General features: G+C 47.2%; 1 protein-coding gene across 1 annotated transcript in view; it reads left to right on the forward strand.

Moving 5' to 3' along the window:
• The window catches only part of LOC144822094 (intraflagellar transport protein 57 homolog), a 121,563-nt gene extending 95,581 nt beyond the window's left edge, over positions 1–25,982 (forward strand). Inside the window, exons 10-11 of the mRNA XM_078679216.1 lie at positions 6,956–7,022; positions 25,432–25,982. Of these exons, the coding sequence (XP_078535342.1) occupies positions 6,956–7,022; positions 25,432–25,610 (246 nt within the window). The 3' untranslated portion in view covers positions 25,611–25,982. The remainder of the gene's footprint in view (positions 1–6,955; positions 7,023–25,431) is intronic.
• Positions 25,983–27,357: the final 1,375 nt, after the last annotated feature.

The following is a 27,357-nucleotide window of genomic DNA, read 5'->3' on the forward strand; positions in this document are numbered from 1 at the left end:
GTCTTAATGAGATGCTTTAATGCAATGCCAATGATTCGCTAATCTTTTATCTGCTCTGACCTAAAGCCTATATAAAAGATCTTGATTTCCAAACACAACCACTCTCCATTATTGCATCTCACTTTGTGTCTCATTGGATGTGTGTGTTAAGTGGCTGCTTTACACGTAAGCCCCTGGCTGCCTTCCTGCTCGAGCCAAGCTACCCCCCGGAGAACTGGTGGTCCCAGTTCTTACATTGTTATACGTTTTTTAAAGCGCGCAGCTGCCCCAGCCAAGAGGCGTCCCGGCGCTGACAAATCTAACTGCAACAGGATCCCCAGAGAACTCACCAAACAACATCCAAAGGCTATGTTGAAAGGAAAAGGAGGGTTTTAATTGCTTTCCTGAAGACTAGCACATCCTCCATTCTCCGAATATGGGCCGGCAAGGAGTTCCATAATTTGGCCGCCATGTATCTAAATGAACGACCACCAATGCGGCAGAGTTTGATCCGTGGGACCATCACCAGATGTTGTCCCAGTGAGCGCAGGTTACGGTGAGGGACGTTTGGGGTCAGAAGGGTACATAGAAGTTCTGGGCTTCCAAATTTGACGATCTTAATCACCAGACGCAGTGCTTTAAACTGAATCCGGGCAGAAATAGGAAGCCAGTGAAGTCCCCTGATGGTAGACCTTGCCGAACATCGGCGGGGCAGTCCCACCAAAATTCTGGCTGCCAGATTTTGGACTCGTTGGAGTCGTTGAATCTCCGGTTTATTGGCCCCTAGGAGCAACACACTAGCGTAGTCCAATCGAGACAAGATGGTAGATTGAACAACAAGCTGTCGCACTTCTGGTTAAAAAAAACTTAAGAAGAGGGCTCAGGCCTCGTAGTAGGCCCATACAAGTGGCAGCTACTCGCTTAGTGTGGATCTGAAAGTTAAGCGAGGAGTCCATCCAGACTCCTAAATTCTTAACTAAGGACTTAGGTATAGGCAAGTTCCCTAAGGAGTCCGGCCACCAATGCGCATTCCAGAGGACGATGTATTTCTCCAGTAGCAGGACCTCAGTCTTTGTCCCATTAAGCTGAAGGCAGTTATCTGCCATCCATTGGGCCACAGCTGTCAGCCCGTCTCTGAACTTAGTGGCCGATGAAGATGGCCCCTCAGCTAGAGTGATCACAAGTTGGGTATCGTCGGCATATGATACCATCATTAAGTCCCAGTTCTTTGCCACCGCCGACAGTGGCTGGACATACAAGTTAAACAGAGACGGGCTCAGCGCTGAGCCCTGCGGGACCCCCTGGCCTATGGGATGTATTTGAGAAAGGAATGGCGGAGCGATACCCGGAAGGATCTGTCCCTCAGAAATGACTTGAACCATTCCAATGCAGATCCGGTAATCCCTATTGCCTCGAGCCGATGTAAGAGAATGTCATGTGATACCGTGTCAAAGGCAGCGCTGAGATCCAAAAGGATCAGCGCTGCACTCTGACCGGCATCCAGAATCGTTCGCGGATGTTCAGATGTGGCTAATAGGGCGGATTCGGTGCTATGGCCAGGTCTAAAGCCATTCTGAGATGGATCCAGAATATTATGGAGGCTCATGTATTCAGATAACACATTATTTACATGAGCCTCAGCAATTTTTGCCACCCAAGGGAGGAGAGAAATAGGTCGAAAATTCTCTGGTTTTGAAGGGTCCAACGTGGGTTTCTTGATAATAGGCGAGACCCAGGCCTGCTTCCAGGTCTCTAGAACCACGGCCATGGAGAAGGACAGATTAATTATCTCAACTAGCGGCTGTTGGAAAAGCACTAGTGAATCGATAAATTGTGCTGGTTTCATAGGATCTAGCGGAGACCCAGATTTGATCTTGCCACATACCCTGGTATAAGGGCCAGAGTAGGGCCCTCAGCCTTTTCCCCAACAGGGGCAAATGAGGAATGATGATACTGCGGGAAAGTTTGATAGATTTTTTGAACTTTATCAATAAAAAAGGTGGCGAGTTCCTCGCATTGCTGAGCAGATGAAATAATAGAAGAAGTGGCTCTATCCCTCTTAAGGTCATTTACATTTTTAAAAATACATTTTGTAGGGTTTGAACTGTTTTTAATCTCTTCCGCATAAAATGCAGCACGTGCAGAGCAAATGGCTTTGTGGTATTGCTTTATTTTGTTCAAGTATTTTATTTTATCTTCACTATTATACTCCCTTCTCCATTTCCGCTCTGCCCTCTTACATTCCTTCCTCATAACTCGCAATGACTCACTATACCATGGGCTGGACTTAGACGTGCGCCCCTTTGACCATTTGGCTGGTATGAGAGTATCTAGTCCTCCTGAGATCCATTTACAAAAGGCACTATATGCCGACTCCGAGTCAGCCATGTTTCGTAAGGGAAAGGCACCCAAGGCCACTTGAAGATCTTCTGATTTCAATTTGTGCCAGGGTCTCTTAAGGACCAGGTTCTCCCCACCTGGCCTGAAAGGCTCAGTGATGTCAAGTTTAAATTCAATTAAATAATGGTCTGTCCATCCCATGGGCTTAGGCGGGGTTACACTCGCAACCGGTATATTAGAAAAAACCGGGTCCAATATATGTCCAGCAGTATGAGTAGCCTGTAGTACAAGTTGATCAAGCTGAAGAGCAGCCAGATCCGCCAGCAAATTCTGAACGGTCGACTCTTGGGTTTGATCAAAGTGGAGGTTCAAATCTCCCATAATAGAAACATTTGCCAATCCCACTACCAAGCAGCTAACTGTCTCTAATAGTGCCTCGATAAACTTGGTTACTGGCCCTGGAGGACGATAAACATACAGCCCTGAGAACGAAAAATGTGCACTTATTTCAACCCTGAACCGAGCACTTTCGCACCCCCAGATATCTTCCTTAATAAAGGAGCAGGGGTACTGAGCTTTATAAATTATGGCTATGCCACCACCCCTAGAGTCTCTGTTAATGGTGTTAATCAGATATCCAGTGGGAAGGGTAAGATTGAGAATCCCCGCCATATCCTCCCGTAGCCATGTTTCACAGAGGAAAAGAACATCTGGCCTCTCCTCGCTGAGGAGCACCTGCACCTCCATATGGTGCTTAACAAGAGACCTAACATTTAATTGGTATACTCTGAGCCTAGGTTTACCTCCATTACCTTTTCCTTTTCCCTGCCCCACCCGACACGGTGTTGGAGCAGCAAATCCACACCTCCTACAGCTCAAGGCGGTCTCTCGCAGCTGAGTTAGAGAGACCCCACAGCTTTCATGACTTTGATTAATTGCGATCAGCGTCTTCCTATCGTAACAGACGGGTTCTTTGCGGGCCCGACCAGGGGGGGTGGCGAAAGGCGATGTCTTGGTGATGACGGGTGCAGACGGGCTTGCCTTATTTGCCAGCATTGTCATGCATGAATAAATCCCCTCCGAGAGGGAAGGTTGAGAGTTCAGAATAAGAGGCTTTGAAAGCTCCCATTAATACGTGATACATTGGTATTCACAGACGTATCAATGACCCCTCCCCCACCCTGCAAACACATGGAGATTTACTTCTGTTAAGAGCAACTGCAAATATTTTCCAAAGTGGGACTGCTAAAATGGTCCTCTAAAACTGGAAGAGGTATAGATGGTTTATTTCCGCAAGATAAACATATTTTTCTTGCGGAGAAGAACAATTTAAAACATTAAAGTGCAACTGCACTAATGCAAAGCCATTTTGACATGCATAAATGTGGACGTCATTTAGGGGTCGCAGCTGCGACCCCAGGCTTGCCCCTTGAAACTCCTGCCACTGCCTTTGCAAACCCTGGCCTCAGGGGTTGCAATAACGATACCAACTGTGTTCCTGATCTGGCTACCGTGGAACTGGGCCGTCCCACTGCAAAATGAAAGGCATCCCAATATAAAGCCCCCGTTTTATCTCCGCAAAAGAACTAGACCTAGACCTGTATTCGTATTACAACAGTTGCCGGTGGATCAAACTCTGGTCCTATAGGACCAGACCACCAGCCGCATTTGAATTACGCTCTCTGAAAAGGGAAACCCCAGCTCTATTAAGGATAACACGACAGATGCTCAAAGTTTTAACTCGGCATCTGAAAGCAGCTGCAGCACATGCGCTGCGCTATATATTACTTCCGCATAGTACAAAGTGCCTATGTAGACATTTATCTTTTTCTGCACAATTGTTGCAAGATGAGGTGAGCACTAGGAACCAAAGCTCTGTTTAGTATGAACTACCATTCAGATCAAGGAGAGAGAGAGGACTAGATATGCTAGCCCGTATCCCCTGGGTTTATATGTAAGTATCAATGGGGGCTAGCTAACTTTAAGGGGAAGGGAAGAAGTGACTCAGGTACGTCAGACAATACAAGGAAAGCGCGATGTTTTCCTTTGAAAGCCCTCACCCACCGACCTAGTCGGTGGCATGCTTCATCATCGGGCCCACCACAGTGGCACCGAATGTGCCCCGGGTGTGCTGCAACGCCAGGAGACTGCGGAGCTGGTATATTGCTGAGTGTGCAGTGTAGGGGTGAGAAGTGAAAGTTTAAAAAGCCATACGAGTGGTCCCAGCACCCGAGGGTTAACAAATGTTCAATAAACTGGGCCTCCGTTGGTTGTTTAAAAAGGCAAGAGGACAAAGTGGAGTGGTTAATGGTCTCCCATGTCCTACCCCCATGGCAGTGCCTACATTTGTGGGTATAACCCTGGAGTGGTCATGTGACAACATGGACCCCTTATGACATTAATGTGACACTATGACCACCAGTTTATTGCATCACAGGCCGGGCAGGCCTTCCAATTGGCACACAGAAAATAATTATAGGTGGCTGGTACTCTAGAATGCAGTTTATTTATATAGCGCGAGTGCTAAAGTGATAAGTGGCTGTACTCGAGTGCTGAGAGAGCAAGCTTTAGAAATGCAATAGGTCTCGCCTTCTATCAAGTTACAGACATTTGCTTTGCTATACAATACCATTAGCAAAGCAAATGGCTTTCACTTAATCAAAGGCGAGACCTATTGCATTTTCAGTGCTTGTTTAACAAACTGTCAACAATTAAGATACACGAAGATGAAAGAGTAACTCTGTGTGCCATCAACATGAAGGCCCTATACACATCCTTTCCCCACGACCTGGGACTCATTGCTATCGAAGAAACGTTAATGATTACTTACATTGAAGAGGACTTCAAAATGTTCTTACTGGAACTTATACATTTCACCTCATACCACAGTTATTTTCAGTGGAACATCACATTTTAACTACAATTTACTTGAACTTCAGAGGGCATTTTTGCAGCTCCTTGTTGTACAGATTTGTTAAGAAGACATTTAAAGAAGAAAAGAGAAGAAACACTCAAAATAGAGGGCAGGAGCGAGCAGAGAAGAGAAAAAAAACCAATGCCAGCAGAGAGAAACTAGCTGCAGGCAAGCTGAACAGGATGGCCGTCATTGTGGGAGCTCGCATGAGGATATAGATGACATATTCCTTTAATGGAAAAGTACCAGAAAAGTTAGTCCGAGTCCAACACTATTTTTGAATGTGGAAATCACCCTAAACGAGGATAGAATCAGCACTAACATTGACATAGAACCCACCGACCCCACAATCTCTTGCAGTTCAACAGCTTTCATCAATGTGCCTTAGAAAACATTTATCATGCTCACCACTACTGTGCATAAAGAATATCGCTTCAAACACAGACAAATATGAACAAGGAAAATGCAAAATGTGCAGAAAATTAAAAGAATGGGAATACCAAAACAACATCATTCAGGAATCAGCCACAAGAGGGAACAGCAAAAGCAGGAAAAGAGACTCATCCAGAGCGGTATTTATGTCTAAACTTTCCACTAGAAGTACCTAAAAAAAATTTGAGCACCACCGTTGTTTGCTGATTAACGATCTAGAAACTTGACAGAACTACTTCACTCAAGGAGGGATGATGATAAACAGGAGAACACAGAAAACAGATACAAAGGCAATATTCCTTGTTTACGCTGCAATAATTGCAATAATATTATCAAAGGCACAGAGATAACCCACCCCTCTCAAGAAACTTAAATTCAATTACGAACCATTGCTACTTGTGAATCGAAAAATCTGATCTATATGTTGAAATGTCCGTGTGGTTTACAGCGAAGAATCAAAGTTCAAACAACAAAGCACAAAAGTAATATTCAAACAAAAAATCTTCAGTAGCCGTTCATTTTACCACTTATGGACATAACATCAGTCCACTAAGATTCACCATAATGGAAACTGAAAATCTGGAATGATATTGACAACAGAAAATAACTATTATGCAAATAACATTACTGGATAAATACGTTTTTGTTCTTTAGTGACATTCCTACAGTCAGTAGATTAATAGCATAATTCAGGTTCTGATGTTTGATTTTTCGCAAATGACTTCTTGCTCACTTTCAGCATGGCCTTCTCTTTCTGCTTGCTTCTTAGCTTCTCTAATTGGCAAAGAATGACAAGGTGCGGAATCACGACAGCTCCCCAAATTGCATTGTGTTAGATTGGGTGGTGTGGTGTCGGGTGAAAGGCCTGGGTCTAGAAGCAAGCAGGAGGTGGAACAGGGAGTTTGGGGCAATGGTTGCTTTGGTAATACAGGGATGTTGAAGCTGCTGGAGAAACCTCTGGTCATTCAGAGCGTACAGGTAAGCGTACCTGTGTAGAGAGGAAGCTAAAGATAGCCCATGCTTGTTTGTAGTTCAGTTCTCACATCTGGGACAACAAACCATTTTCCATTAAATTGCAAACCACACTTGCTCCAAACATTAAAAAAGTGACATAATGTTATTTTTAGATTTAACCGCATTAATAAGATACACAGTTGGTGCAAATTACTTATTACCTATTCATAGGTTGATTTGAAACATTGATTATTGTAAGTTTTGTTCTTAATTAAACTCTGTGTAGAACATGTTGCAATGGGTTAATTGCTGATTCCGAAAACCCTTTATTTAAAGATCACTGAAGAATTAGAAAAAGTGAAGCAGGAAATGGAAGAAAAGGGAAGTAGTATGACAGATGGAGGTAAGTGCCTTTTGATCATGTACTTTTTAAAGTGGGTATGTTCTGAAATCAGATGGGCATTTCTGAGGGAATCAACTGCTAGTGAAGAGACACCATCAATACATCATGATAATTAAAGTTTTGGTTTTCAGTTAACACCAAAAATAACCGATAACACACCACTGAAGAGAATATTTATTTTTCTGTAGAAAACATGTTTTGCTGCACTTTTAGTGCCTTGGGCCCTCTGTTGTCTGTCATCTTGGATGACAGACAACTGCCTGAACCTGCGCAGGTTGCAAAAAACCTCGGCTTTAAATTTGATTCTGCTCTCTCTGGCAAAGCACATGTTAATTATGTATCCTCGCAATGTTTCTGGAAACTGAAAACGCTCCGTAGATTTCTTCACTTTCTCCCGATGGACAGCAGGAAGACAGTGGTACATGCCCTGATCACTTCGCAATTAGATTACGCCAACAGTCTTTATCTAGGCCTCCCTGCCTATTTAATCAGGAAATTACAGCTTATTCAAAAGTCCGCTGCAAGGCTGATCAAGAACATCCCACTTCGTCATCACATCTCCCCTCACCTACGGAGCCTCCACTCGCTCCCAGTAAAGAGAAGAATAGAATTCAAAGCTCTAACCATAGCACACAGAGCTCTGACAGAGAAAGGTCCTAAATATCTCAAAGCGAGAGTACAGAAATATACCCAGACCAGATCCTTGAGATCCAATAATCAGGAACTTTTATCAGTTCCCCAATATAAAAAAGCCTGCTTTGGTGGTAGTTCATTCATGGTTAAGACAGCTGCACTATGGAACACCATGCCTACACATACCAGGAAAGCCAAGACAGAGAGGCTGTTTAGGAAAGCTTTGAAAACCTGGTTATTTAACCTCCCATGATACTTTTAGCCTCCCTCCCCTGCCGCTGTAAGCGCCGGGACACCCCCGTTGGGGGTAGCCGTGCGCTCTATAAATGATAATCTATACTACTATTATAAAGCGAGAACTGGGAACCTTTGAGGCGGGTAAACTCTGGAACCACAGCGCCAATCCAAACAGTCAATACATCTTTGAAAACGTCAGGGCAAGCAGATGGACATAGGCTATATAATAAAAAAATATATATGTTGGAAGGGCAAAGTAATTTTTAAGGAAAAGTAGTCCCTTCGAAGTAGCGCCAGCTAACGACGTGCGTGCTGACATCACGGCTCGGCAGCCAGGAGCGCGGGGAGGAGCGTCCAGGAGGCGGAAGCCGGAAGAAATGCATCACCCCCTGAAAGCCAGGAGCACACAGGGGCACGGAAGCCGGAAGAAATGCATCACCCCCTGAAAGCCAGGAGCGTCCAGGAGGCGGAAGCCGGAAGAAATGCATCACCCCCGAAAGCCAGGAGCACACATTAAAAGGTACATTACCGCAGGCGGCCAGAAGCGCGGGGAGGACGGGGAAGCCGGAAGAAGTGCATCACCCCCGAAAGCCAATAGCACACATTAAAAGGCACATTACGGCACAACCTTTCCAGTTCTCTGTATCACAGCAGCCCTCGTCCTGCTAACATAGCACTCCAAGTGCCATCCGTCACAGCTAAATCGAACATACAGTCAACAGTCTTCATTAGCGCTGATGCACTCTCCTCCTTGCCCCCATCTGTCAGGAACACTGTTTAAAATTCGGACTTATTAGGCTTTAATTGGGAGCGGGTCTGGTTAATATCTCTACGGGCTGAAGTCATAACTGTCCACGGTGCCCGGTGCCCGGATCCAGGTAATTCCTAGCCCTGTATGCGCAGCTGATAACCACTGCCCCGCACACAGCCACAGGGCCATAAATCTAGCTTCAAGCAGCTCCCACGCAAACTGGGTTAATTTGGTGTACTATATAGCCAGTGAGACCGCGGGCTTGACTCGGAGGGGGCTGACACAGGATTGAATGGGTGGAAAAATACGAGCTAAAACCATAAATCAGGGGGCAGAAAAATAAAATTCCAGCCAAAGAGTGGAGCTGCAGGGGCCTCAGAAGAGGTGAAACAGAATGAAGCCTCATTAATAATTTAATGGTCTGTTAAAGACCTGTGAAGCGGCTGTGCGCGCGCTGTCTCATCCCGGGCTGCCACACAGGGAGGAGGGGGTGGGGAAGAATTGTTGGACAATTACAGTGACCAGGACAAACCCTGTGACTGATTGAGCTGAGCATGAACTTGGAGATCACTCTGCGCAGCACTTGCTCCCCGAGTAACATTTATCGACACTGAAGGGATGAAAGTCTGAATCAGCCCAGCCTTATTTGGAATCTCTGCCCTCCGGATTACACCTGATCTCTGCTGCAGCGGTCCAGCCAGCTCTCGTGCACCCTCTACATTCGGGTGTCATTAATAATGTGCTGCAAATTTTGGGAAGGCTGGGGAAGGTGGTTCGATGTGTGCAGCAAATAGCTCTTGCTTTTCATGATATTTCTAATAGAAATATTACACCTCGCCTAGACAGAGATAGGAGACGGTGATGGAGAGAAAGGGAGAGAGTCAGGAGAGGGCGAGGGAGGGAGAGTCAGGAGAGAGAGAGCGAGGGAGGGAGAGTCAGAGGAGGGCGAGGGAGTGAGAGAGTCAGGGGAGGGCGAGGGAGGGAGAGAGTCAGGGGAGGGAGAGGGAGGGAGAGAGTCAGGGGAGGGAGAGACAGAGGGAGGGAGAGAGTCAGGGGAGGGAGAGACAGAGGGAGGGAGAGTCAGGGGAGGTTGAGGGAGGGAGAGAGTCAAGGAGGGCGAGGGAGGGAGCGTGAGGGGAGAGAGGGAGGGATCGTGAGGGGAGGCCGAGGGAGCGAGAGAGTCAGGGGAGGGGGAAGGAGGGAGAGAGAGGGAGGGAGAGAGTCAGGCGAAGAAGGGAGAGAGTCAGGGGAGGGAGAGAGTCAGGGGAGGGCGAGGGAGGGAGAGGGAGGGAGAGAGAGGGAGAGTCGGGGGAGGGCGAGAGAGGGAGAGTCAGGGGAGGGCGAGGGAGAGAGAGGGAGAGTCAGGGGAGGGGGAGGGAGGTGGAGGCAGAAGGAGGAGGGAGACAGAGGGAGACGGAGGGAGGGAGGGAGATGGAGGGTGAGAAGGAGGGAGAGAGAGAGGAAGACAGAGAGAGAGGGAGACAGAAAGAGGGCGGAGACAGAGAGGGAAGGAGAGAGAGAGATGGAGGGAGATAGAGGGAGGAAGAGAGAGAAAGAGGGAGGGAGGGAGACAGAGAGTGGGAGGGAGAGAAAGAGAGAGGGAGGGAGAGGAAGGGAGGGAAATAAAGAGAGAGGAAGGGAGAGAAAGACAGGGAGGGAGGGAAAGAGAGGGGAGACAGAGAGAGGGAGGGAGAGAAAGAGGGAGGAGGGAGATGGAGAGAGGGAGGGAGAGAAAGAAAGAGGGAGAGAGAGAGGGAGGGAGAGAAAGAGAGAGGGAGGGAGGGAGGGAGACGAGAGAGGGAGACGAGAGAGGGAGGGAGACTAGGGAGGGAGACGAGGGAGGGACGGACAGAGAGAGAGAGAGGGAGGTAGAGAAAGAGAGAGAGGGAGGGAGACAGAGAGAGAGAGATATGTGTGTATGCTGGGTGTGGTGGATCAGTGGACGAAGACATCCGCTGGAGGGGCCTGTGTTCAACCTCATGGTCACAGTTTTTTTTGTCTCTAGCCCCGCCCCCTCTCTCATTGACCACGCCCCCACCGGTGCGGCCCTCGAACACAAATTACACTGTAAATTTGGCCCCTGAGAGAAAGTTTGTGAGTACCCATGGCCTACCCGGACAACGTCAGGACGGGCTGCTAGTAATAATAATAATATAAACGCACCCCTACCTGTAAGCACTGTTCTTGGATGGATGCTCCTGCAATTACCCATTTGAGCCACACCAAGTCACTTAATATGCACTTGGAGACACCTGCAAAATACCTGGCCCCTAGCATCTCCTTCCACTCCTGTTCTGGCTCACATCATATCGCTTCGGATCGTTGTTCACTGCTTGTTGTTGGGCAGTGGCCTGCAAGTGCTCAGTGGAACTGTGAGCAGTGTCACAGTCCAGGGCAAGGAGCCCCTCTATAATTCCATCCTCCTTCACTTACAGCAGAACAGAGCTTTGTTTCTGAAAGCTCAGAAAGCAGGCTTTTGGCAACAAAGATCACTGTGCAATCAGATGCCTCCAGAATAAATGTCCTCCCATTAGGCACCGCAACCAACAATCCAACGCTTAGGTTTATATTGTGATGGTCTTCAAGTCAGGTTTATAGGAGCTGCATCTTTTCATATAGCAGGATCAGGGGCCATATCATTAACATGTTCAGTGCTCATGTGCCATACACAGAGGTCCAAAATCTGGTTTTAGTGACCTTGCTCTGCTTTAGTGCATACATTAAGTCAAAAATTATGAGTGTGTGTATAATCTGTAGATAGTACAGCTAATACTTTCAGGTCTCGACAAATCTACTCGCCCATGCCCTATGGCTAGTTTGATTTTATCATCAGGGTGAGCTATATTTAGGGCCTACTCACCCCTTCTGGTGAAATGGCAAACAGATGTTCTGTTCACTCACAGAGCCTTTAACCCCTCCGCTGTGCTGAACGTTCTGCGCTGGTGCGAAACGTTCTATTGCGCAGGTGGGGCCGGAACGTTCAGCGGACGTGCACAGCACTACTGAGGTAGAGCACGCGACGTCCGCTGAACGTGCGCAGCATTAAAGGGGTTAAAGATGCCTTTAAATGTTGCTTTTGTCTTGGCACATTTATTCTGTGTTCAAAGACAGAGGTCAAAAATCAGTGTACATCTGCAATTACTTTTCTTTCTCTGACTGAAGTTCCTTGATTTTGTAAAGGGAGCTGTCTGACTAACCTGCTGTACAAAAAGTGTGAAATGAAAGGCTTTAGGATGTCATGTTCTCCTCTAACACATATTTAAATAGCTCAAAAGTGAATTGTACAAACATTACAAAATACATTTCATTAGTTATGAAATCCCTTGTTTTTGAATTCTGTGTGATGATTTTTTTTTATAGGGTGAAAACAAATCAGAACACTTTACACTTTACTTGGTAATGTGCGAAAAATAAATATCTGATAGAGACATCTAGCCGCAGATTCCTTAACTTAGAATGTCCCCAGGCGTCAGACTGGATCCGGAAAATTTTCCACAGAAGCACCTCTGCGTGCTGGGGGGCGGCGCCGCCCGACTCTGCCCTGACGTCATGTCAATGGACATGACGTCAGTCGAGCCATATGTGCCCCTCCCGGCGTGCTGAAGTCAGTTTTCTTCGTTTCCGCGTCCGAGCGTGGATCCTGGAAAACCAGCAGTTTCTTGGCCTGGTTTTTGGGTCTTCTCAACACCTTTGGTGCCGGGTGGAACAGTGTGCGACTGCCTTCCAGCCTTAAGGCTTGTGAAGCCTGTGCGCGTCAGATGTCTGGCACTGATCCGCACCTCATTTGTATGTGGTGCCTCACATGCATCACGACTCTAAGGACTATGGCGGCTGTCAGGGGATGAAGCCAAAGTCCTTGAGGGAGCGTCGCATGAAATTGCTGGCCGCACGGATGTCTGGTCCGGCTCCCTCCCGCGATCGTCGTGCGACAACAGGTAAGTGTAAGCACAGGCTTCGCTTACGGAGTTCTTCTTCCGCTGTCCGTGCCTCTGCCGCCCATTCCTCCTGCACTGAGGTGGGTAAAGGCGGATGGCAGCTTCACCCTCCTTGTTTTGAGTCGCCCCCTCTCCTGGTGCGCCTTCGGGTCCCACAGAGGTAGCAGGAACTCATGCCGGTTCCTCATCTGTGGACGTTTCTCTGGCACCGGCTGTGCGTGTTGACGCAACACACCAAGCAAGGTCCTAGAGCCCAGCCAACCCCGTCAGTCAGGGCATAGCCCTGTGCAGCTTCCTGCCCTGACGTCGGAGGCGTCGCCGACAACGCCCAGGTCGACGCCGGGTACTACCCCAGGCTCGACGCAGGCTCCGGCATCTCTTGCTGTGGGATCGGCGTCAGTCTGCATCCAGGTCGAATCCTCTGTGGAGGTCGTCGACGTCCAGGTGACGTCCAGGTGACCTGCATCGAGTCTACCTTCCTTCCCCCCCCCCAACTTCTCGGGCGGCAATAGGTCGCCACTGTGACGTCCGTCGATGCTGCTGCTTTCATTTAGGCCTCCTCATATGGAACCTGATGCTTCCCTAGACTCCCCTGATGAATGGGCCAAGGTGCAAGTACCCTGTGTCGCCTGGCCTTCTGGTTAGTCTCCGGATCCTCCACTCCTCATGTCCAGTGGTAGGATTAGCCTTCAACTGTCTCCTACTGACAATTTGTTATCACCTACACGGATGGCAAAAGAGTTTAGTGCTGCCTTCGCACGGGCTATTCATTGGGGGGCTGCTGCGCTTGGCCTTCAGCCTCCTATGGTGCCTTTGCTTTCTGATCCTTTATTGGATCTGCTCCATTTGGAGCCTATTGAAGTTGAACCTTTGCTGCCCTTCGGGGGTTCGATACTTGACGTCCTCCGTGGCACTTGGTCAAGGCCATCTTCGGGTGACCCCGTTGAGCGCGCTATTGCTCGTAGGCACCACCCTGCTCTGGGTGATCCTCTATGTTTGTTGGTCACGCAACTGCTCAGGGCCTGGTTGTTCAGGCAGCTTTTAATTTGCAGTCTTCACCATCTTTACCATCTTTACCATTGTTACCTCCCACCAGAGAATCTAGGTGGCTGGATGATTGTGGTCGCCTGCTTTTCGCTTCTGCTAGCGCAGGCGCCCGGGCCTTGAATACAGCCATTCCCAGTGGAGCTTCAGAGTAAGCTTCAGAGGCAGTGTGGTATAAAAATCACAGGCTTCCTGTCAGCTTCTCCCTCCCTCACCCAGTGGCTGATCTAAATGGCATTCAATTACATGATGCCATGGGTCTGGGAGGAGGATGCCACTGGGCACTACTGCAATATATTGTTCTCCTTGTGTGACTCCTGTAATGGAGTATTTCATTGTTTTGGGACCCTCCAGGGTTGTACGGCACATCTGCAGCTAACAACTGTATCTGTACACTTTGCAAGCAGCCACTTGTAAATGAATAACAGTTACTGATTGTATGCCCTCCAGTAATGTTAGTTCATTTACAGAGGCCAGGCTATGCTTCCCTTACAAAGGATCTCGGCCCTGCGTCTCCTTCCCGCCGGTACAACTGATCAGAGAAAAAAAGGGCTACCACGCCAAAAGCATTAATATTCTCAAGCAAGTAGCATTACCAGAGAATTGATGCAGCTCTTTTCTTTCTAATACAGCACACACTTTTTGTACCCGATTTATCCTGCTGTACTCCTATGTAGGTTTTGCCTGCACAGCGCCGTGCTTCTGAAATGTTTTGTATTAAATATATCCAAAAAAGGGCTTATATCCCTCCCTCTTGATTTCATTGCTTTTCATTGGTTCCTGTGCTTGCCACTTAGTTGTCCTGCTTTCTATTGGCTGTAGCACACTGTTTCCTCGTGCTGTTCCTCTTTTGTGCATCTCGTATCAGGTTCCCAGGGTCAAAGTACTGTTTTCATCCGCTTTTCTGGAACTATTTTAAAGGTTTTTACCTCCACATTTAGAGTTTCCATTTACAGCGTCTGGCTGCACGCATTTTAAGTTCTCAATGGCCCCCCCCTTTCATACTAACTGCATGTGCTCTTCTCTTATTTTTAGCTTTGTCAAAATGACAGCTTGACTTTACTATAGCTGTCTCTCAGGACGTTGTCTTCTCCCAAGTCATGAAATGTCATTGGTGCTTTCCGCATGTCATCCCATCCTACGTTATGTGCTGAGCTACCTAACTTTTCCTTGACGGTTCATCACTGACCCTTTGTTATTCTCGTCCTTTGACGCTAGTGAGTAGCCGCAGCATCAGGCTGCCACTCACAGGCAGAGTTGATGAGACTCGAGTGTCAGGATGGGCGTGACTGCTTGCCAACTCCCATCCACAGGCAGCCCATTCTTCACTTGGAATAGCCTCTGGCCTCTCTACTTGAACTGGCGGGAAGGTCAGCTGCACAACACCAGGGGTTGGACTCGCTGAATGGGAGTGTGATACAGGGGTGTTAAAGCCTCAAGGGAAGCACTGAGGCTTTTGTAAAGGCTTCACACCCTGAACAAACCTGGTCAGGAGGTTAATCAGCTGACTTGGATTTTTCCACCCAACGAAACAAATGTTGAAAAACATCCAGCAGTGCTAGAAGTGTTACTAGCGTTGAAAAACAGAAGCTCAGTGTAGGCCTGGAAATTAATGTCTGGAAAACATTAATTAAATATACTCATATTAAGCATTCATACACAGAGTGGACCAGCCACTACTTGCTCTGCACACGCTACAAGTCTGAGTTCTGCAGCAGTTGTATGCTGTCTGTTAGGCTTGTATACAGTCAGGACATGTCACGTGTAGAAGTTTTCAAAGTGAAGAAATTCGGTATTAAAGTGGTCCAGTCTGTTGCCAGTCATTGTACATTTAGGAGAACCCTTTTTAAAATAGTATTCTCAGTTGCTACATTCATCCCAGTCTCCAATACCAGGAGCAATTAAAACACAGGAGACTTTTGTAAAATTGATAATTCTGTTTTCAAAAATGAAGAAAATTGTTATTTTCCAACAACTTTAAATGTCCTCTTTAAGTTCATATTTCACTATTTAGTGGCCCGGGGAAATCTGACACACCCGAATAATGTTTGATTTATAGTAATAAGTCCTGCTGCAAACTGTGCCAAACCTGCCCGCCACAGGAATCAGTCACCAGGCTCAAGCCTGCTCTGTCGGTGTCGTAGGGCTCTGCACCATGAGTGTGAAGTGCTTCTCGAACCTTAACCATCAGTTCATGGCCCCTGATTTCTTGTATAGTGAGCCGGCCTCCCTGTGACTGACTGGCCACATGACGTTACATGTGATGAAGGGATGCACACCTATTTTAACACATTTCTTTTCTGCTCCAATTTTGTCTGTCCTTCTTTACCAGTTGCGTGCAGATCGGTTATTAGGCGTGCCCCACTGCCATCAGTCAAAATGAACTTGTATGTGATGGGACTACATCTAGCCCCAAAAAACCAGTCGCACAGCCACATGACGCCCCTGGCGTGCATGTTTTCACCAAAATTTGTTACCATTTCTTATGATGTTTCAACTTTTCTCCATTTTTTTTTTACTTCTCTTCAAACATTATAACCACTCTTTAATCCAAATCCACTAAACCGGATAAAATGCCAATTTCCAATGTTCTACTATTCAGACTGTGCCCATCCAGGCCTCTTGTAAGAATATGAGAGATGCAAAGTTCATCGCAAGCAGTCTTTATTTCATGTGTAGACCCAATGCGTTTCGGGTCGCTTGGTGCCCTTCTTCGGGGGTCACTACAATTAATAATAACAGAATAATTATTAACACTATTGTTATGCAGATGTACATTACGACAAAGTTCCATTAACATTATGCATTTTCTAACATTGCCTGTCTGCATTTTACATCTTATCTTTCCCTTCTCACTATGTACTATGTACATTGCGCGCAAATCCCTCCTGCTTCTCCTTTTCTAACCTTACCCCTCCGTCCTAATCCACCTCTAAACACTTTCCTGATGGTCCCAGACTTCCACCCTCCCTTCACCATTAGCCTCCTCAAACCTCTGTTAACCGTTCAAATATCCCAAATAGAAAAACGTCTTGATATCCCAAAATGAAAAGCTCCTGGCTCGAAGTTTAAAGCTGCTGTCAACAAATGTCAAAGTTTATATAAACATGTGTTTTCCGGCCGATTCTCACTGCTTTCTCATCACTTAAACCTCGGCATCCCATTCCGTCTCCCACACTTCATCTTAATATTACCGAATGAAAAAGCGTCTTGGCTGGAAGTTTTAAGTTGCTATCAACGGATGTTACATTTTATGCAAACATGTATTTTACGGCCTATTCTCACTGCTCTCGTAGCGTTTAAAACTTGACATCTCACTCCGTCTGCCGCATACTTCTACATTATGAATCAAAGCGTATCTTCCAACACCCTTCTCTGCATACCTGCTATGCTTGTAGTTAAAAACCTATCGTCGTCGCCATCTTTCTCGAACAGTAATCCATTTACCTGTGCCCGCCTCCTTATTTAAAGCTCTCCATCCATATGCTCTCTCTCCCAATTGGCTAAAACTCCATAAGCTTCCCACCCTTGCGTGCCTTCTTCCTATTACAAAACTACATATCCCAATATGCATGTCTGCAGTCGAGCATTCCGTCTTTCAATTGCCATATCTATTTATTTAAAAAGTGCCGCAATCTTCAATGTGTCCATCTGTAAATCACTCCGTGTGATATCTCTGCCACTTGCGGTGAACTCCGGTCCTTTGAGGACTTATGTGGATTCAAAAAGTCTCTTTTTGTTTTCTTATCCATATACTTGCTAATCCTGTGGGTGCACTCCCTGAGTAGGGCTTTAGTTATGAAGTTACATGTGATGAAGGGATGCACACCTATTTTAACACATTTCTTTTCTGCTCCAATTAGTTGCGTGCAGATCGGTTATTAGGCGTGCCCCACTGCCATCAGTCAAAATGAACTTGTATGTGATGGGACTACATCTAGCCCCAAAAAACCAGTCGCACAGCCACATGCCGCCATGATATTAGCTCGGACAACTGGGAACCTTAAGTGGCTACTGCAGTCCTCTGTCCGTTATATCAGACCTGGAGATAGATATTGATTACAGTAAGTCCCCTTTTATGGCAGTTGTTTGTAAGAAATGTAATCTGAGGCCCATTAACTGTAACAGTAATATTCTGTCAGCGGTGAATCGTTTCCCGTACCGGGGGGAATAATTCAATTAGTCTGGAACCGGGAGAAGCAATAGATTTCTTAAATACATTCAGACAATCAGTGCTCTTTATAATCCTACACCCTTGGTCAAGAGATAGCCAGCAGTACCGCTTCTGCCAATTTATAACACGCAGTGCGTACCAGTGGCCACTTACGGCGCTGGTGTGTGGGGGTATTCAAAGGCAGTCTGCCTTCTGATAGAAGAAAATCACTTCTGCCGCAGGTCATTATCTGAACCACTCTGCTATCCGTATTTGGTGTGCCACATCAATCACCGTGCTTTGAGGCACTTTCACCCTGCACTCAAACACTTACAACCTTCTTTCATTCACCACTTACCCTGCACAGCGAGCACTCACACCATTCTCCCTGCACTTAAACACTGCTCCCCCACCTTCTATTATTAATCCCAGTGTCAAAACCTAATGCATTTACCAATGCTTGTTAGGTTTGGCTAGAGGCAGCTTTAGCTTTTTGCCAGAGTTAATTTGATCAGCATCTAACATACAGAGATGGAATTTGAGTCTGCTCAATGAATCCATGGGTTGCTTTGGGACCAAACCACTCAGCCATTGCTTGATACAAATCTCACTGAGATTGTGAATCCGCCCACAAGTGTACTTCCTGTATACCGTTATGCTGCCAATGACCAATGACTGAAACATTGGATGTTTCAGTGTACGGTGAGTGAATTAGAGTAGCAGACACAAGTGTTGTCTCTATTGTGAAAGCAGGACATCAAGGGACCCAGAATCACCAATCATGCCTGTGCGCTCAACTGATCAAGTGCAGATCACCACTTCCTTGGTGTCTGTCACTCTCCACTTCTTCCTTTTTGGTGTTTTTACCATAGTATTCTTCCCTCCTTCTAATTTCTGCCATCTGTTTCTCGTAAAACTTGGCCTTACTTCTCTTTCACTGCTGCTTTGAAAATACGAGGCAATCTTGAAGCCCAGCAAGCACAATCCATCGTATTGTCCTCGCTAGATGAACCACCTCAAGAATGCAGTTCCAAAAACACATCGCTCTTGTTTCGCTGCCACCATTGCGGAATTACAATGATTAAAAGAGGCCTCTTACCAGCTGACATTCTTCACTCTTGCTGGAGTTTTAAGATACACTACTCTGGGCTCTTATTAGGTGGCTTTTTGGCTGCCAGCAAAATTACATATTGTGTAAAGTTGTGCTTTTAGGTCATGACAGTGTCAGACATTTTCGAGTTTTGTCCTGGCTCCTAGGTGTCTTAAGCAGCTGGACACTGCTGGGTGTTCATTAGCCTTTTTAGGGCTCGTGAAGCGAAGAGCCCTTTTGTAAGGGTTTAAAAATGGACCTGGAAATTCCACAGAGCTCGTGCGTGTTCATTTCCTAAGTCCATTTTGATTGGGCTTTGCGTGTGTGCTGTTTTTTAACAGAACACGCAATAGGCCATAGGCGGTCGCGTAGCTCCGCCTATGGCCTATTGGTGTCTGTTACGCGCACCAAAGCCCATATGTCTTCAATTATCGTGCTCAGACACGGGCGCGATAATTGAAGACATATGCTCGCAGTGGCGCCCGTGCGCGCACCACTTGCAAGCTCTTTTTTGGGGATCAATTTCACGGCGAAGCAACTAAATAAAACAACCGTTGACTTCTTGTTTCGCAGCGCGAGTCCGTGGTGTTTGCACGTTTGCAGCCGACACGAAAGGTGCAAGGAGACAGGCCTTCGCCATTTAGTTGCAAAGCTTCGGTTTGTGCGCGGATGACGCCGTATTCAGCAGGACTTCGGCGCAGTGCAAGTGAAAGGCAGCCACATGTTACTTACACAACTCACAAAGAGAAATCCAAGAGGCCATCTTCTTTTCCAAAGTGAAACGTCCCAGCAGGCCTGCTCCTCCGTTGTTACTGATGCAACAAAAATATCGGAAACCTGTTTTGCGTTATTCGCCGTGATTGGTGAATGGTCCTGCATCGGACCAGATTTTACCGATCCCCAAGTGTATTATATGTGTGAACAGCTCCATTACTTTATTTGAGTTCCAGACATGTGCTGTGGTCAAAAGTTTGGAAACAAAGTGCTCCAGGCAGGGGTTATTGGCTGCTTTTTATTAGGTTTACAGGCCTCCCCTTCGTGCACTGCCCTACGCCTTGTGCATTGCCTTATGCCTCATACACTGCCCTCACCTTATGCACTGCCCTCCACCTCGTGCACTGCCCTCTATCTCTTGCCCTGCCCTCCACCTCGTTGACTGTCCTCCACTTCGTTCACACCCCTCCACCTCTTTCACACCCCTCCACCTCGTGCACACCCCTTTCACACCCCTCCACCTCGTGCACACCCCTCCGCCTCGTGCACACCCCTCCGCCTCGTGCACACCCCTCCACCTCATGCACACCCCTCCACCTTGTGCACTGCCCTCCACCTTGTGCACTGCCCTCCACCTTGTGCACTGCCCTCCTCCTTGTACACTGCCCTCCACCTTGTACACTGCCCTCCACCTTGTACACTGCCCTCCACCTCGTTCACTGCCCTCCACCTGGTACACTGCCATCTACCTGGTGCACTGCCCTCCACACTGTGCACACCTCTCACCTCGTGCAGTGCCCTCCACCTTGTGCAGTGCCCTCCACCTTGTGCAGTGCCCTCCACCTTGTGCAGTGCCCTCCACCTTGTGCAGTGCCCTCCACCTTGTGCAGTGCCCTCCACCTTGTGCAGTGCCCTCCACCTTGTGCAGTACCCTCCACCTTGTGCAGTGCCCTACACCTTGTGCAGTGCCCTACACCTCGTGCACACCCCTCCACCTCGTGCACACCCCCACCTCGTGCACACCCCCACCTTGTGCACACCCCCACTTTGTACACACCCCCACCTTGTGGACACCCCCACCTTGTGGACACCCCTCCACCTCGTGCACACCCCTCCACCTCGTGCACACCCATTCACCTCATACACACCCTTTCACCTCATGCACACCCTTTCACCTCGTGCACACCCTTTCACCTCGTGCACACCCTTTCACCTTGTGCACACTCTTTCACCTCGTGCACACTCTTTCACCTCGTGCACACTCTTTCACCTCGTGCACACTCTTTTACCTCTTGCACACTCTTTCATCTCGTGCACACTCTTTCACCTCGTGCACACTCTTTCACCTCGTGCACACCCTTTCACCTCGTGCACACCCTTTCACCTCGTGCACACCCTTTCACCTCGTGCACACCCTTTCACCTCGTGCACACCCTTTCACCTCGTGCGCACCCTTTCACCTCGTGCGCACCCTTTCACCTCGTGCACACCCTTTCACCTCGTGCACACCCTTTCACCTCGTGCACACTCTTTCACCTCGTGCACACTCTTTCACCTCGTGCACACTCTTTCACCTTGTGCACACTCTTTCACCTTGTGCACACTCTTTCACCTCGTGCACACTCTTTCACCTCGTGCACACTCTTTCACCTCGTGCACACTCCTCCACCTCGTGCACACTCCTCCACCGCGTGCACACTCCTCCACCGCGTGCACACTCCTCCACCGCGTGCACACTTCTCCACCCCGTGCACACTTCTCCACCCCATGCACACTTCTCCACCCCGTGCACACCTCTCCACCCCGTGCACACCGCTCCACCCCGTGCACACCTCTCCACCCCGTGCACACCTCTCCACCCTGTGCACACCTCTCCACCCTGTGCACACCTCTCCACCCTGTGCACACCTCTCCACCCTGTGCACACCTCTCCACCTTGTGCACACCTCTCCACCCCGTGCACACCTCTCCACCTCGTGCACACCTCTCCACCTCGTGCAGTCCTCTCCACCTTGTGCACACTCCTCCCCCTCGTGCACTGTCCTCTGCCTGGTGCACTACCCTCTGCCTCGTGCACTGCCCTCTGCCTCACTGCCCTCTGCCTCGTGCACTGCCCTCTGCCTCGTGCACTGCCCTCTGCCTCGTGCACTGCCCTCTGCCTCGTGCACTGCCCTCTGCCTCGTGCACTGCCCTCTGCCTCGTGCACTGCCCTCTGCCTCGTGCACTGCCCTCTGCCTCGTGCACTGCCCTCTGCCTCGTGCACTGCCCTCCGCCTCGTGCACTGCCCTCCGCCTCGTGCACTGCCCTCCACCTCGTGCACACTCCTCCACCTCAGTCTCTCAGCTCCACCTCGGTCTCTCTCCTCCACCTTGGTCTCTCCCCTCCACCTCGGTCTCTGCCCTCCACCTCGGTCTCTGCCCTCCACCTCGTGCACTGCCCTCCACCTCGTACACTGCCCTCCACACTGTGCACACCCCTCACCTTGTGCACTGCCCTCCACCTCGTGCACTCCAACTTGTGCACACCCCTCCACCTTGTGCACACCCCTCCATTTTTTGCACACCCCTCCACCTCATGCACACCCCTCCACCTTGGGCACACCCCTCCACCCCGTGAGGTTTGGTACTGTCCCTCGCAGTGTTGGATGAAGGGCACCGGTTCTCATGGATCTCGTCAGACGTAAGTACAGACGGTGACGTCACTGTGACACATCCAGGTTGTAATGCCTGAGAGTGATCTATTGCAGCATAAATCACGGCCACGTGAGTGTGCAGTGAATGAGTGTCGGTGACGTGAGTGTGCAGTGAATGAGTGCCAGTGACTCCAGTGTTTGCAGTGAATGAGTGCCGGTGACGTCAGAGTGTGCAGTGAATGAGTGCCAGTGATGTCAGAGTGTGCAGTGACTAAGTACTGGTGAGGTCCTAGTGTGCCATGAATGAGTGCCGGTGACCCCAGTGTGAGGAAAGAAGCACAAGCGGAAGCAGTCAGAGGCAGCAAGCGAGTAAACCCGGGTGCTGACATGTGCTCGAACCCGGGCCACTGCTGGCTGCTTCTTTGGATATGTTGAGTTGTTTGTTAGTGAACACACAGGTGTTTATTGAGTGATTGTCCCTCTCTCTGGTCCCCAGGGGGGTCCTGCCACCTCCCTCTGGTGGGGCCCAGCAGTGCCTGTCGGTGCACGGACACGTGTGCACACTGCACTGCCAGCATCATAGCAACGGTGTCACGACCTCTGACCCTTACAGGGAACAATGACATCACATTTTAGGAACATACCTACCAGGCGGGGGCATCACAGGAAGGGATACGTTGAACTAGATTGAACTCAGTAAATAGGAGTTGCGTCGTTTAATCTATGATTCAGCAAAGCATTCTTCCGTCATTGAACCCTTTATCCATCACTGGTGTGATGTGCGCTGCAGGGTCGTCATTCTGTGCATGGTGTTTGTGGAGGTTTGTGGGTTTGTGTGTGAGAAAACGTGATGGTTGTAGAGGAGTGTGTGTTTGTATGTGAGGGAATGATGTTTGTGAAGTGTGGAGTTCATGTGTGAGGGAATGTGATGTTTGTGGGTTTGTATGGGAGGGAGTGAGATGCTTCTGTAGTGTGGGGTTCGTATGTGAGGGAGTGATGTCTGTGGAGTGTGGGGTTATTTGTGAGTGAATGTGATCTTTGTGGAGTGTGGTGTTCGTGTGTGAGGGAGTGTGATGTTTGTGGGTTTGTATGTGAGGGAGTGAAATGTTTGAGGAGCGTAGGGTTAGTATGTGAGGGAGTGATGTTTGTGGAGGTGTGTGAGGTATGTGAGGGAGTGTGATATGTGTGGAGTTCGCATGTGAGGGAACGAGATGCTTGTGTAGTGTGGGGTTCGTATGTGAGGGAGTGATGTTTGTGGCGTGTGGGGTTATTTGTGAGGGAATGTGATCTTTGTGGAATATGGGGTTCGCATGTGAGGGACTTATGTTTTTGAGGGATGAGGTTAGTATATAAGGAAGTGATGTGTGTGTGATTGTATGTGAGGCAGCGTGATGTTCTTGGAAGTGTGGGTTTGTATGAGAGGGCACAAACACCACCAGCCGTCGGTGCACGCTTTTACCGGGCACAAACTCCACCTGTCAGTGTACGCTTCCACCACACACACACCCAGACGTCCATGCATGCTTTCACCAGGCACACACACACACCACCAGCCGTCAGTGCACGCTTTCACCAGGCACACACCACCAGCCGTCAGTGCATGCTTCCACCAGGCACACACACACCACCAGCCATCAGTGCACAATTTCTACACGCTCACACACCACCAGCCATCAGTGCACGCATCAATTGTTAACGCATCCACAATTAACTATTGTGGCAATTGCAGTATGGCACACTTTACTTTTAAACATGTCAGTGCACGCTTTTCCACCAGGCGCACACACCACCAGCCTTCAGTGCACGCTTCCAGACACACACACCACCAGCCGTCAGTGCACGCATTGCCACCAGGTGCGTAAACAAGCACTTTGTACTTCTAGTCCATGCTTATGAGAAACAAGGCTGGCAGTCTCTTTTACTGCCAGCCTTGCTCATCGCAAGCAAGGACTGTACGTTCAAAGTGCGAGTTTATGCACCGATTGTATGTTTTAAAAACAAATGAATAAAAGGCATTGTCATTTACAATGCCAATAGCTCAAACTTTAACACCTTGGATGCTATGGCATTTCCCCTCCTGTGCTGGATATTTCATTTTCCCATTGTTCATGACAAGGCCAGCTCGTCATAAGCACAGCTCCAGTAAACTGCATGACGAGCTGGCCTTGTCATTAGCATGGAAGTGGACCACTTCCATGCTAATGACAAGGCCAGCTCGTCATGCAGTTTACTGGAGCTGTGCTTATGACGAGCTGGCCTTGTCATGAACAATGGGAAAATGAAATATCCAGCACAGGAGGATAATGCGAGACCTATTGCATTATAAATGCTTGTTTGTTATTGCATGGTTTCCACCTACCAGGATTTACACTTTTTGTTCCATCACGTACTGTGTGCTTATTGCTTATGTTTGGCACAATGGAAAAGAAAGCAAGTGTAATCTTGAAGAACAAGTTTGCATTACTTCTAGACCAGTCTCAATCAGTGTTATGTCCTACAACACTCAGTGGCCGCTTGATCTTTATTTGCCAATATTTAGTACTTTCGTTATTGTTTCTCATTGGGTATCCTACAAGGTTGTGCTGCTATCACACATCATTGCTGGCTTACACTCGCCTATGAATTGCATATGCCTCCGTCACTCACTCACTCACTCATCCAACCATTTACTCATTCTCACACCCTGCCACGCCATTACAAATAAACTTGCCGATCAATGAAGAAACACTTTCACTTGGAAATTGGCCAGACATGTTCAATTGCCAATGCTTCTTTTGTATGTACATCCTCTTCAATCGTAGCTTCCACTATGCCCGAAGAAAAACATTCAAGCATCTCCTGACCATTCTTCTTCACAAACCATACTTTTGCTTTTCTTTTTTGATTGCACTCTTAAATGCATAACCTGGTTTCTCCTTTTCCAACTTTCAGAAACCACTGGACCACTGGCCATATCACCGTCTTCATTCTCCAGCTCCAACTTTAGAGTTATGTTTATACTTTAGAGTCTTCTTAAAATGACAAAAAAAAGTCTTGAGGTAGTTTGTCGTATTTAAAGTATAGCATGCATTCACTAGTACTTACAGAGCGTATATTTTTTTAGGAGGGTGACACGACTTAGACTTTCTAAGTCTGGAAAGAGGCCCAAAAATGTTGCAAAGTGATTCTACTTTGTACAGTAGTTTTCTGTAAGTAAATGATATGTTACTTTGTTTTACAGCACCTCTGGTTAAGATAAAACAGGCTTTAACAAAGCTGAAACAGGAGACTATTCAGATGGACATTCGAATTGGTGTGGTAGAACACACCTTGCTCCAGTCGAAGCTGAAGGAAAAATCAAACATGACTCGAGATATGCACGCTACAAGTATACCAGAATCTTCCTTAGGGGTGTACTAATTTAACTTTTGAAAATAAAATTATAATATTTTTTGGGAGTTGTAAACATGTTTACCTTTGTCTAAGTATTTATGCAGCATTTGTAAACCTTTAAATCTATTCAAAAGTATATTTGTGATTTCATTTATAATGTAATTTTCCATAGAACGGCAGGGGTTCCAGATGTTTTGAAATTGTTTGTGATCAATATGTGCCCAAATCACAATGATTTTTTGTTAAATCCATCAAATTCATAAATCTGTTCCAGGCACAGGAAAGAACCTACCAACATGTTTTTTTCCCAATTGAACTTTATGATTCGTACCCTATGTAAATACTTTAGGTCAGCTATTTCAAATATTTTTATAACCTCCTAATAAAATATAGAAAAACCTTGTTTTGCTTTATTTCTCAAGATCATTCATTCAGAAACCCAGTTTTACAATGGATCTTAATCTGTGTAAAGAAGACTGGAGATATGATATCACCTCAAAACCTGCAACTACACAACCCATTAACAGTGGGATCATTTGATAAATGTCACTTCTGGGTAATTATCTGCCTCTTCATCAGACTAACAGAGGAAGGGGCAGTGAGATGTAAAAACATCCTTTATGCCTTGCATTGTATACTCTCCATTGGAGAAGGAAGGATGCACTAAAAAGCCAATTTCAATAGGTCAAAGAGAGGTAGGCTTCTGGGCTGAAACAAGATGTGACAGTCTCACATCAAATGTCTGAAAGAAGCTGCTTAAAAAGCCAGTGGTTGAAAGGGGTGGGACCAGAGCACATATATATTGGAAACAATAGGTCTATTCAGACAGACGAGCTATGGAACAATAACCTAACAAGGACTGAATCTAATTTATTATTATTTAAAGAAATAGTTTTTACGCTGAATTGTAAAGAAAATGTGGTTAGCCCCTGACAGAAGGGACTACGGGAAAATGTTCTAAGGTGGTGTGCCCTATACTGAAATGTTTGTTGCCCGATGACATAATCAAAGTTGGGTACTTAAATTAGTTTTTGGGTGTTAAATATGGTGTTTTGAATACCCGTAGACCTTAATTTTCATCTTCATAGGTTCTTGGGTGATCCCCAGTAGTCCAACAAATTCTAGCTCTCTGGTGGTGAGCCAAAGGCCAGTATCACATAGTGGACTTGTGAAGAGGCTTGTGACAAAGGCCTGTTACACAAGAAAACATACTGATTCTTGCAAAAAGAGACTTTTCACCCATAAAGCCTGCCTTTCCCTTGATGAGACCTTTTGTAGGAAGCTGGCTCTTTATATAGTATACTAAAATCAGGTATACCGCAAAGGCCTAGAAAAATCCACTCAACCACTCGCAATTGCAAGTGAAATTTTAGCTGCACAAGCTATTTTTTAGCACTTAATCGACCTTGCTGGTGAGTAAACTTAAGCTGTAAGAAACAGGTGTTCTGTTCCTTCCGAAAGTGAATGAGCAATTAAAACACCTTTAAATCTTGTTTTATCTTGACACATTTGCCAACTGCTCAAGGACAGAGGTCAATTGTCCATTTGTCTTTTTACTAATTGTTGCTCATGTTTTCCTGGAAAATGGGGGTTACTTTTCTTTCTCTTGTCACAGTTAATGCTTTTTGTCAAGTTTGCGATTTGACAATTGTGAAACAAAATGCAGTAAAATGTCAGTTTCTTTTCTCTAAAACAACATTTGAACAGTGTGTAAATGAACAGTACAAGTAGATCAGAAATTATGAAATTACTGTTTTTTGTAATTCAGTGTGAT

Source organism: Lissotriton helveticus, chromosome 3_1 (assembly GCF_964261635.1).
Source record: "Lissotriton helveticus chromosome 3_1, aLisHel1.1, whole genome shotgun sequence".
NCBI classification, from domain to species: domain Eukaryota; kingdom Metazoa; phylum Chordata; class Amphibia; order Caudata; family Salamandridae; genus Lissotriton; species Lissotriton helveticus.